Source organism: Numenius arquata, chromosome 4 (genome assembly GCF_964106895.1).
Source record: "Numenius arquata chromosome 4, bNumArq3.hap1.1, whole genome shotgun sequence".
Lineage (NCBI taxonomy): Eukaryota > Metazoa > Chordata > Aves > Charadriiformes > Scolopacidae > Numenius > Numenius arquata.
Window position 1 is genome coordinate 30,658,334 of NC_133579.1, and position 21,851 is coordinate 30,680,184.

Sequence of the window (21,851 nt, forward strand, 5' to 3'; positions counted from 1 at the left end):
ATCTCTTCCTAAAGGAAAAAAATACAATCAATCAAACAAACAAAAATCCAACCAAATCAAAGGAAGAGGAAAATTCATTCATTAAAGCAAATTGTCAACTCTAATTGCAATTATATGTGCCCACCACAGCCAATGCAATAGAGTTTAAACCTACGCTTTCAGGGAGCAAGAAGAGGAACTCTAAAAGCCATATAGCTCAATGAATTGCTGAGGAAGGCATATCAACGCCAAGTCCAAGAAACAATTGAGGAAAAAATGTCTTTTGTTCTGTTCTCTCAGCATCCATAGCAGTATAGCTTTCAGTAACTGCAGTTTTTCTTCTCTTTTTACTACTTTTAGGGGGTTTCCTGCCTAGAAATTGTCCTTTCAGGGGGCACTGAGCCGTTGACCGCAGCAGTCTTCCCAAATGTGCAAAGCCGTCTCTACAGGATGAGAAGATGGGTTTTCATCAGCTTTAGCTACAGAGCATACAGTGGAACTGACTTGGAGATATTCTTGCACTTACTTTTGCTTCTTCATCTTTTTAGCAGCATAAGGTAGCAGTTTTCTCTGAGGAAGAGTTTCAGTACAGTCCAGTTGTCAGGAAGGAGATAACTCTGCATGTTAAACTGTGAATTCCTACTTAAATTACCCACAAACTTATGAATTTTACATTTTATTACACAAAATAACATTCAGATATTTAAGGAATATAAATAATATATGGGGAGGGAACAATAACCCTTCCACTCTTTCCAGTATTATGAAATTCAACTTCTCCTGAGATTATGGGAGGAAAACATTTTGATAAATTTTTGGTTCAGTAAGGATTTACAGCTAGGTTTTTTGGCCTTACAGTTCATCTGCTTCCTTCTGGTTACAACTTCATGAGTCTGATATTCCCTTTTCTTCAAATAGTTGTTTTTTCTCCCATTTCATGCAATTAAAAGTGCCAAAGAACAGTCTAAACCACGATTAATTGCTAGTACTGACCTAACATAGAAACAAGAAACAGGACAGTAGGCCAGCTAAGACTTTTATTATTTTGAATAGAAAAATGTATTAGACTAAAACAAACAATTCATACAAACCCTAACTCCAAATGGTTTCCACCTAAATTAATGAATAAAGATGGTTGCTTGTCAGTAAGACATTTTTTGCTATATGCCCCCATGAAAAAATAAACAGGATGATAAATTCTAAATCAAAGGGTCTTGTCTTCAGCCTTTTTAACTTTTTCTTTAAACAATAGTGTCCTTCTAATGGCTTCTCAGTCCTCTTTGAGTATCATTTATGCCACATGCTCTGTGTTCATTGGCCGATTCTCAAACTGGTTTGCCATGAACATCAGAAAACATATGGGTTTGTGGATAACTGGAGATCTGTAATCTAGAGTTTGAATAGATTTACATTTGTGTCTAAAAACCTCAGTTACCAGTGACTTTTTCACACCCCAGAAGCTCCAGATCCAGCTATCCCTAAACAGTTATTATATTCAATATAAATTAGTAATTTTTAATTCTATTTTCGTAATTTGGGAATTTAGGTTTTAAAAATAGTTTCCATGGAATTCAATAGATTTGTAGGTTTTCTGCTCTATTCAAAAGCCATCAGTCTGAAGCAACAATTTGATTTCCACTAGATTTACTCACAGTTTTAATATTGACTCTATCAGAAGCAGGTTGATGCCCACAATCTGACCTGAATTTAGGAATTGATTTATTGAGTGTTACACTGATTCACTGCCTCAGCAGTTTCATTGAAATCACACTTTGTAAAGGCAGTGTTCATAAATCCTTATGTCTACCTTATACAATATGCAATATTGCCATTAACTGGCTGAAGAGACTGGGAAAAGAATAGCAAAGTGGGTACTGATTACAGATTCTCCAGTTCTTCTGTTGACGTGGTAGTATTTAGAAGAAATGAGGTACCAGGACAGTTTTCACTTTTAGCAGCAGCAGCAGGTCAAACATGATGGTCAGCCACAGTACTTGGGATTTTTAAGTATGGGTCAGCTACTAATCCAACAAGCAGGCAATAATTAAATTTCATTTGACCAGATCAAGTTTTTGTCTGCCAAACAGCAGGATTTTTCCTAGCTTGATTTGAAAGAGTTATTTAAAGCTCTAGCGATAAAGAAAAAAAATCAAATATAAAAAAAAACTTTCATAAAAACGCACTTGGTAAATCATTGATCCATATATGTATATTGGAAAAAACACTGATAGGTAATATTCTGGAATACAAGCAACTGTATTAATGCTACAAATTACTCTTGTGGGGAGAGCACATACAATTACAGAGATTCAGATTACCCAAATCTGATTTTTAAACTACTAAACCAATATGCAATATTGTATTATAAAACCCAACCTATAAACTTATTTTATGTAATTTCAGTATTGACTTTGCAGCTGGTAGCAGTTAATAATCAACTGGCTAATCCACATAATGAAATCAGCATCGAAGAACAAAATATTTTTAATAATAATTTTTGGTGTTCTCTTTTAATATTAATTTTGACGTACAGGTGAGAAATGAGGAAAAAGGAAGGGAAGGGAAGGGAAGGGAAGGGAAGGGAAGGGAAGGGAAGGGAAGGGAAGGGAAGGGAAGGGAAGGGAAGGGAAGGGAAGGGAAGGGAAGGGAAGGGAAGGGAAGGGAAGGGAAGGGAAGGGAAGGGAAGGGAAGGGAAGGGAAGGGAAGGGAAGGGAAGGGAAGGGAAGGGAAGGGAAGGGAAGGGAAGGGAAGGGAAGGGAAGGGAAGGGAAGGGAAGGGAAGGGAAGGGAAAAAAGGAAGGGAAGGGAAAGGTCAAGAAAAAAACGAGTGGTATCATACAATCTTTTATTAACCCACATACTGCAACCAGCAGATTTGATAACATTGTCTCTTGAGCTTCAACTATCAGATAACATCTGGCAAATGATGTTTGTTAAGTCCTGTTACACAACATCTTCTGGCTTCTCAGTGTCATCTAGGGGAGTGATATGTGACTAGAATAACACATTTCACACTGCCTGCTTCTGTCATGCTAGTACAAATTTTTAATAATGGATGTGCCACAGACATCAGTTCATTTGAATCTGAATTCCCAGAAAATATTTGGCAATTCTGTTCTCATCATCTTATTCATGACTCAAGCAATCTTTCCTAACACAATTTGCTGGATATTATGTGTAGGCTTTTGACATCAAAGTATTCAAATAACTTCTCTGTATCTCTAAAGTGTAATGATATCTGAAACAATATTTAAAAAATGTTGATCAAAATCATTTGCTTACTTATTTTCACAATTTTGCAATGAATTTATTCCTTTCGATGGCATTCTCAATTGTTTGGTAGATCTCATCACCCTAAACATTAAAAAAAATTTTTAATCAAAAGTCAATTTTAGACCATGTAGCACAGACCAAAACATTTTTTCTCACTGAAGTTAAATTCTCCTCTACAAATCTATTTGAGGAAACACTAATGTCAGGCACTTATTTACATAGCGAATTGCAGACTATCCTGTGATCACATAAACAATATGCATTTGACATAACTGAGAGGAATCTTCAGAGCAAGAATAATTCGAGAGCACTGGATCTCTCAATTTCAAAAGATATTTGTGTATTTGAATATTTGTGATATTTATTATATAATGCATTTTTAATCAGAAACAGAAAAAGTCTGCCTTGGGAATTGCTCTCTAAGGGCAGAAGTAATTTTGCTAACTAATACTACCTGATTTGATTATGAATAACTAGCATATATTTAATGAAAGGTTCTCAATTAGACTATGCCTATACGACTGCAAAGTGCTCTTAAATCAGATTGGAAATATCACAGCAGACAAGAATGCAAGACTAAACCCAACCTGCCTGGCCATACATCCAACTTCATTGGTATAAATAGAAGTCTCATTCTTAAACCAGAGAAGAATTTGGTCCATTAAGCTGAAATATTTTTTTTATTGCATGAAGTTGCAGACAATGCTTTTAGGCATCAGATTATATTACTTAAATAAACACTGGATTGCAGTGAAATCACTTTGGGAAAAAAATAAAAAATTTAGGAAGACAAGATGGGTTAAGCAATTCTGTAGTCTTCATTCAGTAATTATAAATGTAAGTTCTGAAAGTAGTTTTAAATATTTCTTTATACTAATAAAGTAAAAATATCACATTTTTATAAATATAATAAAATTTCTAGCAAACAATCTTGTTTTAGTTTTGGGGTTGTGTTTTTTTTAGCTAAAGAGGAAAGAAAAGGCAGAAAATAAAATATGAAAAATGTAATTGAAAGATAACAAAGTGCCAGGTTGACAAAGAAAATAAACTTCTTAAATCTGAATCTTCCTAAATTCAGTTCTTTCGCTTAAATTATTGTTTATTTCAACATACATATCATGACCTAAATGTCTTTACACTTGGTCCTAAATGAGTTAAAACAGTAAATTCACAGAGAACGTAGATGTTTTTAAATGTCTTCAGATTGCTGAATAAATGAATGAGTAAAGAATAAATAAACTAATAATAAGTAGTCATAGCTACCAACAACATACAGCATGGAAGACAGACACCATTCTTTGGAAGATCTGCTGCTGACCTAGTTCAGGCTTAAGAGATCTGAGTTTATTCATTACTGGACAGACATGTGATGAAGACAACTACTCCTCAGTCCTACTGAGTTTCAAAATCAGCTAGAGTGGGAAGATGAGATTTTGCAAAAAAGAGCAAGACACTAAAGATCATCTTAGTTTCCCTAGGTACCCCTTGTTTGTGATTTTTCTGAGAGCTTAACTTCTAATTCTACAGAAAAGTAGAGGATAGCACAAAAAATCACTGGCCTCTTTTCCTATCAATAAATAATTGTACCTTTCCAAAAGTTATCCTGAAGTACTGCTCCATTTTTATTCTAAAAAAACTATTTGGCAATGGAGGCACTACAACAAGTTTTAGTAGCGGGAATGTAGTAATAATCTACTGGAAAGTTTATTTTATGTTTAAAATTTAAAATCTAAGGAGTGGAACCAGTGTTCATTGCAAATGGCTGCGGAACTGGTATCATTTAATTTTACAAGTAGTGAGCCTGATTGACAAACTAAGTTGACCAAAAAACTTATCTGAATTAATTCAGTTCTAAGCATCTTTGAAGAAAATTATATATTTTTACATACAGAAAATAATGTAATTTCAGAAGATTCTGAGGTGATTTTTTAGAGACAAGGATATCTAGAGGAAGATTAGCACAGGAAGACAGACAAATCACTAATCATGATGTTATAACTCCAACAATAAGTCAGATTACTGTATCAGAATATGAAAATAAGTGAAAACTGATAGTGAATAAATTGAACCTACTTAAGGCTATATTAGTGTGATACTGATCAAATAGAAAAATGCTGAATCAATATATCTACCACATAATTCATATAAAGGTAGAAAACTAGTTTTTAATTCATGAAAAGAATTGAAGAAGTAGCAGTTCAGTTCTCCAAAATAAACAAATATTTGGTTCTGACTAGATTCAATAGCTGAAAAGGTAGAGGACAGTATTTAAATGTACTTACAAGTACCCAAGCCTAGAGATTGACCAGATTTATGTACAGGCTTAAATGTAGACTTCCTGAAGTTCTTTGCTAAATTGGGACTAGATTTAGTCACTTGTCAGTGCAGTATTTGAGTATAGTAAGCTTAAGCAACTGTTCTTTGGAATTAACCTTGAGCATATCAGAAAGTAATTTCAGAGACTTTTGATGGATTACAGTGTTAAATTATAGTAGCTGTTATTCATATTTGGCTTGAGGGCCCCAGTGAAATGAACAGGTTTTGCAGAGGAAAAAAAATAAAGACCTAGCATTTGGACTTGCCACAATTAAAAACGCGTGCAAATTGAAAATACCTACACATTGAACATAAATTGAACAAAAATGACTTATTGGCTTTCCCAAACAAAAGAAAAACATTAGCTGTGCTAGTAGCATTCTGCATATAAAGATGATTTCAAAGATTTGCAGGAATTAAAATCATGTGAGAATTTTTTATTTATTTCAAAGCTAACTAATAAAACACAAGATAGAGTGGAAATTACATTATTTGATATTATAGAAAAAGAGCATAGGAGGCTAGAAAATTCTGGAACTTTAAATAGGGATGTCAGACACTTGTGGCATCCTGTATTCAGTTGTTGAACATTTTGTCAGCCTTACCCTGTTGACCAGAAGAATACACTACTTATGAGATTTTAAACCTATATCTCTGAATAATGTGAATTAATATTATAAGAAAAAAAAACAACTTTAATCTACTTAGCATTCACAAACATTAAATAACACTCACAATAAGTATATGACTCTTGGACGAACCCATTATTACCATTATATACCTCGTCATTACAGATTTTTGTATTTCAAAGTTTGGATTCTTTGACTTAAAGAATTCAGCTTCTCAGTTCTTCAACTGTAATGATCATTTTTAGGATAACATACTTATAACATACATATAACTTGTTATATATATAACATCAGTTTACATTACTGAGATGAGGTTTGTTCATAACTCATTAGTGTATGTATAAGGTAAAGGAATATATGGTAAAAAGAGTTTATCAGTAACTTGAGGTAGGTTATAATTGGACAGAGAAAAAATGAAAAAGGGAAAGGGAAAAACCAGATAGGAGTAAGTCCAGATGTTCAAAAGCTTGAGTCAAGCTTTTAATTTTCTGCCATGTTCACATCTAGCAATACATTGGCTAGAATTAGCCATAGAGATGATACCTACTTCTCACAAAAATCTTTGTATTTCTGTTCCTCACATAAAAAGGACTAAGCATGAGGATATTTCTCTGTCTCCACGTGGAAAAGACTATGCAGGATAGTATTTTTCTACCCCATGAGAGCAGTATGATATTAAAGATTGCAGGGTCTTTGATGTCTCATAACGCAAGAGAAAGACAAGACAGATCAAAGGCATAGATAATCTAATGGGCCGGCTAAAAGTCTATTTACAAAAATGTAAGGACAAAATTTCTATCAAAGTTGAAGAAAGCATGATCTTATTTTTGGACCTGAGCACCAAAGAAGATCAAATGTTACATCTCAGATGAAAGAATTACATAGTCTGCATTTCTCAACAGACAATAAATGAATTGACATTGGTCATAGCCATCAATACCACAAAAGACATACTAAGGTGACAACATACACTTACCAGAACTACAAATATACAAAACAATATTCAGTAACATTAACTTCAGTTCTGGTCAGAAAATGAGACTCTCTGGATTGACCCCTTTACAAAAAATAAAAATAATACCCTAAGAAAATGAACCAACACTAAACAGTTGTTGAGTATACACAAAAATGTTGAGAGAGGGTATATTTTGAATTTGATACTTTTACTCATTTACTAATTGTTGCATACTGCAAAAATATTCAATTCTAGAAACAGAAACATGACTGAATTTTTTCCAAAGACTACAGAATCAGAGCTTCTAGTTATTGTGCAAGAACTCTTTTTTTTTTTTTAAGTTAGAGCAGACTGGGAGCTTTTTAACAAGGGTTTGTGTGCATTTCTTTAAGGAAAATTAGCTGGAAGCACTATTTGAAGAGTAAAAAAATCTGTTAAGGAAAGCTAAATATGTCAGTAAAGATCTTTACTTATTGTTGTTAGACCTGAGAAATACTTAATTGAATGAACAGCTGATAATAACAAAATCAACAATCACAGCTACTTGAACCTATCAAATTAACAAATATGGGTGACTGAACACAGGTGATATAAACATGGTTTTGTATCAAACATAAAAGCATCAGTTTCTATACGGACTGCTAAAGAATCAACCCCCTTGCCACTCTGTGGGTAGAATAAAAAATAGTTTATCTGCCTAACAGAAGGGCCACAGTCATGCTGTTTAGACAAAAGCACTGAGGTACTTGTTAAGATTTCTTGGCTCTACCCATAACATCTCAGAAACCTGTAGATACAATACATAAAGATGAAAATTTAATAACTTAAGGGATGGATAAATAAAGAAAAAAACTGTTTCAATGTCAGCAGAAACTCTGGAGACATCCACATTGCCAAGGTCACTAAAAGAAACTACTACAGACAACAGTGTTGCCAGGATGAGGCCGCAACACAATCAGCCAGAAGTGCATCCCAGTAAGAGCTAATAGAAAATCTGGCAGATAAGGAAGCCAGATGGACTGACTTTGAAGAGTATTCAAAAATTCCTTACTCATTACATGAAGCACAAAGTTTCTAATTTTTTCCCTGAAGAAATAAGTGTTAAAACATTTGAATGAGAACTACCAAGTAAGATATTTAACAACAGGTTTTGGAGGTGCTATTCTGAATATGCATATTAGTAATGAAAATTCCCATTGTAAACAAGTTGTTTCCAATCACTTGTGGAAGATGACTATCCAGGTTTTCTGTTCAGTACAAATTCCGTATTATCTTCGCTGCTCTTGTTATTTCCAAGTGCTTCACAAATGTTACAGAGAACTCAAGAATTAATACAGAAAACAAATGCCCAGGGCTCAATGATTATTTCCACATTTTGCAAGTGTTGAAAGCAACGGGTAATCACTCTATATCAAACCTAAGGTTAAGCTAATTCAGTATAGTGTTTGCATAAAGCCAAAAGTGTATCCTTAGGGGAAAGAAAATAAGAAAAGGACCATATTTAAGGAAAATCCTCCTCTGCCTCTAGGATTTAGTTTTAATTGTTCTGTAACAAGCAATAATATAAACTATTTTGAGAATGATGACGATGGTGGTGTAAAAACACAAATTAATCTAAAAATGTTGGTCTTTTCGTATTATTTTTGAATGCACATCTAAGCTTGTTCAAGGTTCCTCCCAGGTGCTTCTGAAAAAACAGGCATTCTGTCAGAGAAACATGGTTTCTCTGTAAATAATATTTAACAATGCAACATCACAATCACCTTTATTGGTGAGATCACTGACATATCAAGGGAAGTATTTCCTGTAGAGGTAGAAAATAATTATTTGTACCCATACTGCAGTACAATATCCTAGTAAACCTCCTCTAGAAGTCTGTGTTCAACTTGTTGTGGAACAGAAACAAAGAAGAGATTCTGAAGGGAGGTGGGATGGTACTGATGGCAAGGGGAACAAAGAGTCTCTGGTATTAAAATGGAATACAAGAATTTGGCTTATGGAGACAAGCAAACTGACATCTTAAAAAAGAGATAACTGCCATCTCTAAGGTCATGATGCAGTGGCATATCATCCTGGTGAGAAAAAAGGTTTCAAAGCTTACAAGTAATGTAGGTATAAGGTGGCAAACACATAGGCTAGTTGTGAATAATTTTAGGTAGGAAATCAGAATAACATTCCCAATAATTTGGATCCTGGAACAGTCTTCCGTAACAATGGCTGAAACAGAAAATACCCATTTAAGATTAACTCTGAAAGTATTTTAAAATCCATTAATAGAGGGGTATGAATTTAAATATTTATGACATGAGTTGGAAACTTGCTGTTTGCAGTCCCAGTGTGTGAGACAACACTACAGGTCTTGGAAAGCCCCTTCCCTCCAATGTTCGTACACAGTCGATACAAATGCAAGTCTAATGTCCCTAGTCAATGCAGCTCTTACCAAACCACGCAATTGGGTTTTTTCTTTCTTCCAATGTTAGTGTATTTAAAACTATATCTTATTTTCTATTGTTTTTACTTTTTACAGCAAAGCTCAACAGAGTAGGAACATAAGTGTTCAGCTTCTTTCTGTCAGTAATACAATACTCCCAGCATGGAGGGATTTCTAAAATAGGAAGTTCTGTAGTTGCCTTTTGGGTATTATAGAAAGAAAAATGTAAGTATGTGATAGCAAGAGGTGGTATGGGACCTGAGGGTCCTGTGAGATTTTTTAGATATTCATTTGCTCCACACAGGGAACTATTTTTCACTTGAAATTTAAAATAAGCATATTATCCAATTATATTCTCATATTTATGGTACTGAAATATTTTGGGCCTAATCCTACAGTTCATGTAAGTTAATGAAATCTATAGAACACCACAACGCAAATCTATTATGATGGAGTGGCTACATCAGTGGACAAGGGAAGAGCAATGGATATCATCTATCTGCCTTTGACACAGTCCCCCACAACATCCTTCTCTCTAAATTGGAGAGATATGGATGGACTGTTCAGTGGATGAGGAATTAGTTGGATGGTTGGATCCAGAAGGTAGTGGTCAACAGCTCAATGTCCAGATGGAGATCAGTGATAAGTGGTGTCCCTTGGAGGTCTGCACTGGAACCAGTACTGTTTAATACTTTCATCAATGACATAGTGGGACTGAGTGCAAGTCTGTAGATGACACCAAACTGAATGTTGCACTTGAAACTCCTGAGGGGCAGGATGCCATCCAGAGGAACCTGGACAAGCTCAAGAAGTGGGCCCATGCGAACCTCATGTGGTTCAACAAGGCCAAGTGCAAGGTCCTGCACCTGGGTCAGGGCAACCCCTGGTATCAATACAGGCTGGAGGATGAAGGGATTGAGAGCAGCCCTGCCAAGAAGAACTTGGGCGTACTGGTGGATGAAAAGCTGGACATGAACCGACAACGTGTGCTCATGGGCCACAAAGCCAAATGTATCCTGGGCTGCATCAAAAGAAACATGGCCAGCAGGTCAAGGGAGGTGATTCTGCCCCTCTAACCCAGCTCAGGTGAGACCTCACCTGGAGTACTGCATCCAGCTCTGGAGCCCTCAGCACAGGAAAGACATGGACCTGTTGGAGCAGGTCCAGAGGAGGGCCACAAAAATCAGAGGGATGGAACACCTCTTCTTTGAGGAAAGGCTGAGAGTTGGGATTATTCAGCCCAGAGAAGAGAAGGCTCCTGGGAGACCTTATTGAGGCCTTTCAGTACTTAGAGAGGGCTTATAAGAAAGATGGGGAAAAGTCCTTAGAATGGCTTGTAGTGATAGGGCTAGGAGTAATGGTTTTAAACTAAAAAAGGGTAGATTTAGAGTAGGTAGAAGGAAGATATTTTTTACAATGATGATGGTGAAACACTGGACCAGGTTGCCCAGAAAGGTGGTAGATAGACCATCCCTGGAAACATTAAAGGTCATGTTCAACAGGGCTCTGAGCAACCTCATCTAGTTGAAGATGTCCCTGCTTATTGCAGGGAAGTTGGACTAGATGACCTTTAAAAGTCCCTTCCAATACAAACTATTCTATGATTCAAGTTGTTATCACTGCTGATGTTAGCTTAGAAGCAGTCAGACCAAGTTCAGAAGAGAACAGGAAAATAAATAAATAAATGCAAGTGAGCAAGTTCCCACAAGTATTCAGGTGTCCCAGGTGACTGGGAAATACGTCTTCCTTAAATATACACAAGGGAGGACATAGATATTAGATGGCAAAATGATCTGACAATATATTATCTAATTTCTTTACAACTGTGATTGAATTTAATAAATTCACAATAAATTTTTCGTCAGTCCTAAAATATGGAAATTCTCCAGTCAGGAAGAATTTGGGTAGTTGTTTTTTTCCTTAAGATAGATGATGCCATTATTCTATTACTCTGACATTCTACAGATACTTGTACGACTGCAACGGAGATGCAAAAGTGCCATTATTCTGATTAGACAGTGTTTTACACTCCACATTTGGGGACATAAGAGTATAATTATTTTTTTCTTTTTCCATTATCAGGCAGTTGAACAGAAAACATTACTGACTGACCTTTATATTAATGAAGCTAAATAAAAACACAGATGGCTTCTACTAAGTGAAGGAACTGAAAGTAATGATGTGCTATCTTAAGCCACTGTCCTGCAAAATCAGGGACCAGGATAAAGAGAAATCTGATTATTCTAGCTGAGTAAGAAAGCTCAAATAAACACATCCTCTCTCTGTCTGAATCTTTGTCTACACTAAAAAACTGACTCATTTAAAAGAATGTTTTTTCAAGAATATGTCCCCTTGTAGTAATACTTGAAATTTTCTACACAAAACAGTGATTCAACACCATGAGACATAACTTTTTAGGAAAGGACACGGAGATGTGAAATGAAATTTCAGCTGTAAGCCTTCCAGTGGGGCCCAAAGAATGACAAAACAAGAGCAAGGAAGAATTATCATGTGACTTGTCTCATATCTTTTCCTAGTCAATCAAATTTGCATTCAAAATGAACCAGAGCAACCTGAAAATATTGTCATCTGATATGTTATTTCTTTTATACATGGCATTTGCAAAAAAACAACAAAATGTTGTTTTGTGAAGGATAGTTCCATTTATAAATTATCACAGTTAATCTGCATTTAACAATAAAAAATAAAATTAAAGTAGAACATAAAGAGTAAATATGTTTTGTTTTGCTTATTAACTCTCATGTATACAAAATCGTAGAAAATCTACTTTACTTCCTAACTGCACCTTGTTTACTGCTAGTTAGTTAAAATAATATAAAAGAAAAAGACAACTTCTTCCCTTAATGCAGAGTTTTGATATTTTAAATAATAATATATATCTGTATACTATTATACAGCTTCATTCAACCACATCTAGCTTAACCCTATAATCTATAAAATCACAAAAATGAAAGCCTAAATTATCCTTTCAATAAGGAACCTTTTTTTTGCAAAATTTTCAGTAGTTTTACCACTTACTGCGTGTGTTTGTGTTGGTTTTGTGTGGGTTCTAGGTTTGTCATTAAAGTTGTTTCTTCTGCTAGATCTCACCTTTTAGAGTGCTGAAAAGTGCTCTGAAAAAAAAATATCTATTTAAATGGAACTGAATTTATGGCAAGAGAATTATGTTTGTTTCAAGATGCCTGAAACCCCAGGCTGCTGTGAAACTACTGAAAATCCACTGGACATTTACATCGATGGATGTAATACCAGGGAGACAAAGAAATTATTAAACAGAAAAGTTCTAGTAATTGCAAAATATTAGTCTGTTCCTCAGGATTGTGCTGTATAATTCTTTTTTTTTGGACTTAGTCCAAACTAGTTTTAAAATACCTCAGGTGACAGGGCTCTTTCCATTTTCACAGACTAATAGATCTTCCTTGGAACATTTTTCCTGATAACATAATTGATCTTTTTTTTCAACTTCAGCCAGTTAGCTGGTTTTGTACACCCTGGAGATATAGTAAATAATTTCTTTCCCTGCTTTTCCAGGTACCATTCAAATAATAATAAATGGTTGCAATTTCAATTTAGTCAAATTTACTTATCTTTTTTTTTTTTTTAATCTTGCCACACACCCACACATTCAACATCACATTTCTTGTCTTTATCAACAAACCAGAGCCTCCATCAAGACATTGAATGCAAAAGTGGCAGCTGAGGAACATTTTAGCGGTGGGTGGGGACCACAGAGGTGGGGAACATCAGAGATTGCTGGTACTAAATAAATAGTTCTGTTGCACTTATCACTGGGATGAAGAAAGCCTGCTATGCAGTTAGGCAGAGTGTGCTGCTTGGTAACAACAGACAAGGAGAAGGCTGAGGTTCTCAACAACGTTTTTGCCTCGTTCTTCACTGCCAACCTCTCTCCTCACACCTCCTGAGTTGAAGGACCACAACATAGGAACCTGGGGGACAAAGTCCCTCCCACTGTAAGTGATGACAAAGTTCATGACCACTTGAGGAACCTGAACATACACAAGTCCATGGGACGTGATGAGATGCATCCCACAGTCCTGAGGGAATTGGCTGATGTAGTTGTCAAGCCACTCTCTGTATATTTGAAAAGTGATGGCAGTCATTCCCCAGTGACTGGAAGAAGGGAAACATTACACCCATTTTTAAAAAGGGTAGAAAGGAGAACCCCAGGAACTACTGACCTATCAGCCTCATCTCTGTGCCTGGGAAGATCATGGAACAGATCCTCCTAGAAGCTATGCTAAAGCACATGGAGGACAGAGAGGTGATTCAAGACAGCCAGCATGGCTTTACAAAGGACAAGTCCCACCTGACCAAACTAGTGGCTTTCTACAGTGGAGTGACTACATCAGAGGACAAGGGAAGAGCAATGGATATCATCTATCTGGACTTCTGTAAGGCCTTTGACACAGTCCCCCACAACATCCTTCTCTCTAAGTTGGAGAGATACGGATTTGATGGGTGGACTGTTCATGGGTAAGGAACTGTCTGGATGGTCCCATCCTGAGGGTAGTGATCAATAGCTTGATGTCCAGATGGAGAGGGGCGACAAGTATTGTCCCTCAGGGATCCATACTGGGACCAGTGCTGTTTAATATCTTCATCAATGATATAGACAGTGGGATCAAGTGCACACCCAGCAAGTTTGCAGATGACACCAAGCTGAGTGGTGCAGTCAATATTCCAGAGGGATGGGATATCATCCAGAGGGACCTGGACAAGCTAGAGAGGTGGGCCTGTGCAAAACTCATGTGATTCAACAAGGCCAAGTGCAAGTCCTGAACTTGGATCGGGACAATCTTTGTTATCAATACAGGCTGAGGAATGATGTGATAGAGAGCAGCCCTGCAGAAAAAGACTTGGGGGTACTGGTGGATGAAAAGCTGGACATGAACCAATAATGCGCACTTGCAGTCCAGAAGGCAAATTACATCCTGGGTTGCATCAAAAGAAGCGTGGCCAGCAGAGTGAGAGAGGTGATTCTCCCCCTCTGCTCTGCTCTCATGAGACCCCACCTGCAGTACTGTGTCCAGCTCTAGAGCCCTCAGCACAAGAAGGACATGGACCTGTTGGAACAAGTCCAGAGGAGGGCCATGAGGAAGATCAGAGGGCTGGAGAACCTCTCCTATGAAGACAGGCTGAGAGAGTTGGGGTTGTTCAGCCTGGAGAAGAGAAGGCTCCAGTGAGACCTTATAGGGGTCTTCCAGTACCTGAAGGGGGACTATAAGAAAACTGAGGAGGGACTGTTTGCAAGGGCGTGTAGCAATAGGACAAGTGGCAATGGTTTTAAACTAGAGCAGGGTAGGTTTAGATTAGACATTAGGAAGAATGAGGGTAGTGAGACATTGGAACAGGTTGTGCAGAGAGGTGGTGGAGACCCCATCCCTGTAGACATTCAAGGTCAGGCTTGATGAGGCTCTGAGCAGTCTGATCTAGTTAAAGATGTCCCTGTTTACTGCAGAGGGGTTAGACTAGATGACCTTTAAAGATTCCTTCCAACCCAACACATTCTATGATTCTATGGCCCATCAGATGCAACAAACTTCATCTACCCTGAGTGTTCAGCTGCTCTAGATGCCAATAGTTTCCAAATGAGTCTTCTATTTGGTTCATTTTCTTGACATCATATATATATATATCTGAAAATTTTCTTCTGATCTCTCCTTTTTTCATAGTTTAACTTCATAAATTGTCACTGCCCAAGATGGATCTAGGTGATTTAGGTGATAATTCCTGGAGGCAATTCCGCTCTATGCTATTCTTTTATACATTCTTGAAAGCCATCACTCTTTTTGATGAGTTGACAGTCACCCCTCCCACTGCACACATTTGGACAACAGATCTCAAAATGTCAAGCCTATCCATGTCTATATAATAAAGGACTGGTCAAGCAATCACCCAGACTAAGAACTGCATTTTGTTACTGGTGATCAAGGAGGCTGTTTTGCACTTGTCAGATTAATCAAATTCTCATTTTGTCCAATATTCCTAGAAACCCTCTATCATTTGCAGAACTTCCTATTGAAATCTATGAAAGAAAAAAAAAAAAGAAGGAAAAAAAAAAAAAAAGAAGACATAACCATTCTGTCTGAAGTCTGGAATAATTTATGCTACCATAGCAATTTACCAGCATTGATCTCTGTGTAGAAATCCACCTTACATCAGTAGAAAAGGAACGAGGATAAAACATGGCCCATGAAATTGTTTTTCACTTGAGAGTTTTTAGACAGAATAAGCTGCAGATTGTGTTATGAACATCTTTTCAACCATAATATATAACCCTTTGAAACAAGAAGGACATGAAATCTAAAGCAAAGACATTTTGGCGGAGGTGGGGAGGAACATGGCAAAAGCCACAGAACCATTGTAAATGAAAGATACAAATTTAACTCATTTTTCAGAGACAGGTATGTGTGGATATATTAGCATTTCATCAATTGTCTTTACATTTACAGCATATAGATATATCTGACTATCAGGTTATTTGCTACAGAAATTCTGTGTTCTGTTGTTGTTGGAACCTTCTAAATATGGTTACCCTCTGGAAGACAGTATCTTTGAGTTAAAAGAAAATTGAACTATCCTGGGTAATTCTGTAACTATTTTCCCTACATTAGAGAAAGAAAACTGCATAGAGGAACATTCAAGTTGTCCTGCATTTTCTATGATGCTACTGGAATAATTAAACAAGCAGAATTTGGGGTCTGTTAATTTTAGCAGATATTCTAAAGACAATAGTTCCACCTAATGCACCAATTTAGCTGAAACAATAGAGACATAATTGACAAAATTACATAATAATTACAGTGCTTTAGAGTGATCTATATTAAGGTATGACTCATCACTCAATACACAAGAAGGTACAGAACCACATCAAATCCAGCAGTGCAGTGCATATAGTGTAGCTGCAGCCAAAAATGAAATTTAAAATCAGCGGTCTTTCGTAAATAAGTGGGGGGAGGAGAGAAATTAATGGAAAGTATGACTATGATTTTTGTTTGACTTTAATGAATTAAATTTAAAAAGTGACAAGGAATAATTGTACAATTACAATTAAGATTTACATTTTTTTTAGAAAAATATTTAATTTTATTATCTGAACCTCATACTTCCTCTGGCAATACTTGTAATAGTTTGCTTTATTGAAAAAGGAGAACTATTCCACACCTCAGCTGGGGAAATGATTGGTGAAGTGGAAAAGAAATGATGGAATTTCCTGAGATAATTGCATTTTTTATTAGAATACTTTATCAATGATCATTTTGAAAGAAAAGCTGCACGGTGTAACAATCAAGCATAAAACACATAACTTCCCATGAAACATTTTGAATTATGTTCTCTAATAGAATTCGATTGAAAATAATTCTTTTAAAAGCTTCAGAGGCTGAATATATGCATGTTGGACAAAACTGTATTGAAAATGTCTTCCCTGAATAAGCTTTACTTGTTATGTAAAATACATATATACCATCTAGCATTTTCCTATCTGTTAATACTTTCCTTGATAATAAACATAGTCCTAGTTAAGGATATTATTCAATAGCACAGTTATACATCATTAGCAAAGTTACTATGCTAAGCTTTTTCTATCAAAATGTGTGATAGTTTGTACTCACCAGGTGTAAAATTATACCGAGCAGAAAACCCAATAGATTCCAGCTCACCATCAGCAAAAAATTTAATCCATAGGAATCTGCCACTGGATTTTATCATAGGTGGATTTTGCTGTCCACAGAAACGTCCAATGATTGGGGAAAAGCCAAAAGGTCCATCTCGTACTTCAATATGGTCAAATTTACACTCCCAAGAAGGCTCTATGGAATATTTTTCATCAAAGTGCAGTTCAATGCATTGTCTAGGGGCAGCTAGAGATGAAAAGAAAAATTATTTTATTATTTTCTAAACCAAGACCCTTCAAACCTCAAACAAAATTAAAGTAAACCAAATATATCAATTGTGTTTGCATCTTAATGTTTTGCTTAAAAATTTGTTTGAAAATTAGTACATCTATATTATTATAGATTTTACCACCAACAGCTTACTCATCTATTCTTCTTTAAAAAAGTGCTCATGACATCAGTTCTTAGCAAAAACAGGAGAGATATCTATGATGTAAGCAAAATGCAATTTAGGACCAATAGGTTCAAACAAAAAATCTTTCTAAGAAACTTATGCATCTGGAAAACCAGTGTTTTCTTATGTTAGTGGGGGAGAATGTTAATCAGAATACTTTTTTACCTAATGTTCACAGAGGTGAAGAAAAAACTGGTCAGAACTGTGTTATAGTAAGAAGGACAAATACTATTTCTGTATGTATTGCAGTTAATGACAGGCTTGAGTGTAATTGCTTATACTCAGAATTACTTATCATCTCATTTGAAACATAAGGATGAGTGTAGTGAATTCTAACTTAAACAAGATAAGGACGAAGCAAAATTAATGTCTAACTAAAGAGCAAACAATATTCTACTGAAAACCTTGAAGAACTTTTATAGTGCTCACTTAATTAGACACAAAAACCATCTTAATTCATAGATATTAAGGCTAGTGGCAGTCAGGATGATGTCTAAAACAAATAATCCCTGGCATCTCCTGTATAAAGCAAAATAGTTATCAGTTGAACTATAGTATTTTCTTAAAAGGAGAAAAAAATAATCATGTTTTTGTCTACAAATTTTAAGATCTGCAGCACCCCTGGGGTGCACCGTTCCTCTGCTTAAACCTGTCCGTAGCAAAAAATGTATGCTTTCAGCGTATAGATTGTGGTGCGGTATAGCCTTTTGCTGACAAAGCCTTCTGCTAAGACAAGGGTTTGTTGTGTCACTGCATGCTGTGCCTCTCATGGGATCGTGTCCTACACTTCACACATATTATAAGAGGCTGAAATTGTTATGAGCTTTGCCTGAGTTACCATTCTTTTCACATTAAAACAATTCATAAGCTTAACATGGAAACTGCTGCCACTCCAGCAGTCAGTATCTTTCCATTTCTTTCCTCAGGAATAATAGCAACCCTATCAGTGTGACCAGAACCTAGATCTTGTATGTATTTTGAAATGTTTTAAATTGGAGCTTTTGGGATGAGGTCATTACTTACTTAAGAAGGGAGACTTTTTAAGATTAACTAAATAAGAAGATGTAAGGTTAATCTCAATATCTTTACATACAAGCACACAGTTACATCCCATTTACAACTATTTAATGTAAAATACAACTTCATTTTATGAGAAGCATTGAAGAAGTAACAATAACACAGGTTATTTGAGAAGAAAGATTATTTTAATGGCTTTACATTCAATGTTAATATAATTGGGTGATTCATGTTTATTGAAATATTTATTTTAGTGTAGGAAACAAACCTTACCTACTGCTCTCAGTTTGAAGAAATTCACATATAGGCAAGTACTTACTATTGGGTCATTGTTATTTATACCAATTTATAGGAAAATTGTGATCTTCGTGCCCATACAAATTCAATAGGAAAATCAAAACCTAAAATTTTACATACAATTGCACCAAATTTACAGCCCATGCAAATGAAACTATTTTGAAAATGTGAAAAAAACCTACAAAATTAAAATCCAATAACAAAACTTGTAAAGAAGATCTTATTAATGCTACTCTTGGTGAGGTTTGAAGACCACAGTAGGTCTTTTAGATTATAGGGAAAGACTGAATAACTGGAAGATATCATAGATTATTTTTTTTTCAAATTTTTCTACCTTTGACTTCACATATTTATAACAAATATTGATTTAAACTTAACTAAGAAATACTAAGGCAGAAGAGAGCAATCAACGAGCAATCAACACCTTTCAATCTGAGATTGTACTTTGTATGTTCCTATTCCATTTCAGGAGATTTGTTGAGAGCTACTCATCATTCACATAGGGACTGCAGATTCAGGTATCAGAAACTCCATCCTGGCAATGCTTTAGGTCATCTTAAGAATCCTTATTAATCATTGAATCACAGAATTGTAGGGTTTGGAAGGGACCTTCAGAGATCATCTAGTCCAACCACCCCTGCCAAAGCAGGTTCACCTAGAGCAGGCTGGAAAGGAACACATCCAGGTAGGTTTTGAGTATCTCCAGAGAAGGAAACTCTACAACCTCTCTGGGCAGCCTGTTCCAGAGCTCTGGCACCCTCAAAGTAAAGAAGTTTTTTCCACATATTCAGACAGAACTTCCTGTGTTCCAGCTTGTGTCTATTGCCCCTTGTCCTGTCACTGAGAAAAGCATGACCCCATCCTCTTGACACCCGCCCTTTAGATATTTATAGGCATTGATCAGATCCCCTCTCAGTCTTCTCTTGTCAAGGCTAAATAGACCCAGGTCTCTCAGCGTTTCCTCATAAGAGAGGTGCTCCATTCCTTTGATCATCTTTGTAGCCTCCACTGGACTCTTTCCAGTAGTTCCCTGTCCTTCTTGAACTGAGGGGCCTAGAACTGGACACAGTACAGCCTTACCAGGGTAGAGTAGAATGGAAGGATGACCTCCCTCGACCTGCTGGCTACACTCTTCTCTGCTTTTATTTATTTTTCAACAAAGCCAAGACGAGGTTTTTCCTAGTGAAGCTCAGATCTTGTTAGACACTCACATCAGCTCAAGAAGCATTCAAGGAAGAGTTTCTACTTTCCCCCAAAGCTCCCATGTGTAGAGGCTGCTCCAGTTTAAGAATGGAGCATTGACTATTCATTAGCATTGTTTCTCCACTGCTAAATAAAACAAGCCTGGGAATGAGTTTAGGGCTGGACCACTGACTCCTTAAATGTTAAAATCACTTCCTGGCATGAGTTTGGCCATGCCAGTCAGAATTTAAAACTTGGTCTTAGGCATGATGAGGTTCACACCAGTCAAATACCATTCACAGCAGTTTGCATCTGTACTCTTGACTGGGAAGGTGAAAGGAGTTGATCTGTACATGTATGATTGTGCCTATCAGTCTCAAGGCCAGTGAACATTTCCTGATCTGTTTTAGGTATTAGTATAGGTACTGCCTGTGTCCCAGCCTTCTATGCAAGCTAGGATGAAGTCCTTTCTCCTAACTCTCTTGAGGAATGCAACACTTTATGTTTCTGTAACTATGAGGACTGTGGTGATAACAAAAGACTGGGCAAAAGCAGGAAGGAGTGCTATACGTGCATTCATGCATCTTTTCATCTTGTGCTTTTAAAGACAAATCCGTGCTTCATTTTGTATGATATTCAGAGTTAAAGGTTAAATGTTTTGTTTGCAATAATTTACATATTTACAATTATTGAAAATTGAAATCTTCCTGGAAAAGATCATAAGGGATGAAAACACACAATTCAAACTCCCTACTTTAACTCCTTTTTAGAGCAAAAAGGTATTGTTTTGGACTTATACTCAGGCTTTAGTAAAGAGTTTCTTTGCCAAATACAAACTATAACAAGGAGGCATTGTATAAATACACATTGCTTTGAGCAACCTGGTCTAGTGGGAGCTGTCCCTGCCTATGGCAGGGGGGTTGCAACTAGATGATCTTTAAGGTCCCTTCCAACTCTAACCATTCCATGATTCTATGTTCTATGATCTTGTGCCACAGTTTTTGCAACAAAGTCTGTGCAAATGTGGCCACAGTAAAACTTACAGAAATACAGTGAGAATGAATCCAGAATAATGACTAATAATAATGTATGTATAGCTACAGAAAACCAGAACAAAACAAGCAAACAAAAAGCCCAAAATACGCAATTCTTCAAGACTGAATTGGAATCTGGCCATCTAATCAGAAAAGGAAGGATGAAGTGGTCATTTCTGGTATCTTTATTCACAGCTAAAGCCCATTCACACTGTCAGAACCTTTTCTGTGGCTGCAATAACCAGAAAATTTGTTGTTAAGTCCAAATAAAATACATTGAGGCTGTCCCATAAAATTATTTTACTTCAAATCTTAAAAATCTTCCATATTTAGCTTCCAATTATCTTTCTTCAAAAATGTTTAATACCATGGAAAGACTACTTAGTGCTTGCATGTCTTGTCATATTTTTCATCTAATTATCTTTCGCAAGTGCTGTCTTGAGATTTTACCATCAATGAAAAAAAAAGCATTGGGTTCCAACTTGTGTTAGAAGAACAGTTGCAGCGAAAACACACAATTAAGGTTTTAATTCTGATCAGCCTCTAAGTCTGTGTAACTGACAGCTGAACTTAAGTGAAAAATCTGTTTCAATTTACCAGACTGCATGGAAATGAAACACTGAACTC

General features: G+C 36.2%; 1 protein-coding gene across 1 annotated transcript in view; it reads right to left on the reverse strand.

Moving 5' to 3' along the window:
• The window catches only part of NETO1 (neuropilin and tolloid like 1), a 68,823-nt gene that overhangs the window by 37,336 nt on the left and 9,636 nt on the right, over positions 1-21,851 (reverse strand). Inside the window, exon 4 of the mRNA XM_074146512.1 lies at positions 17,238-17,486. Within this exon, the coding sequence (XP_074002613.1) occupies positions 17,238-17,486 (249 nt within the window). The remainder of the gene's footprint in view (positions 1-17,237; positions 17,487-21,851) is intronic.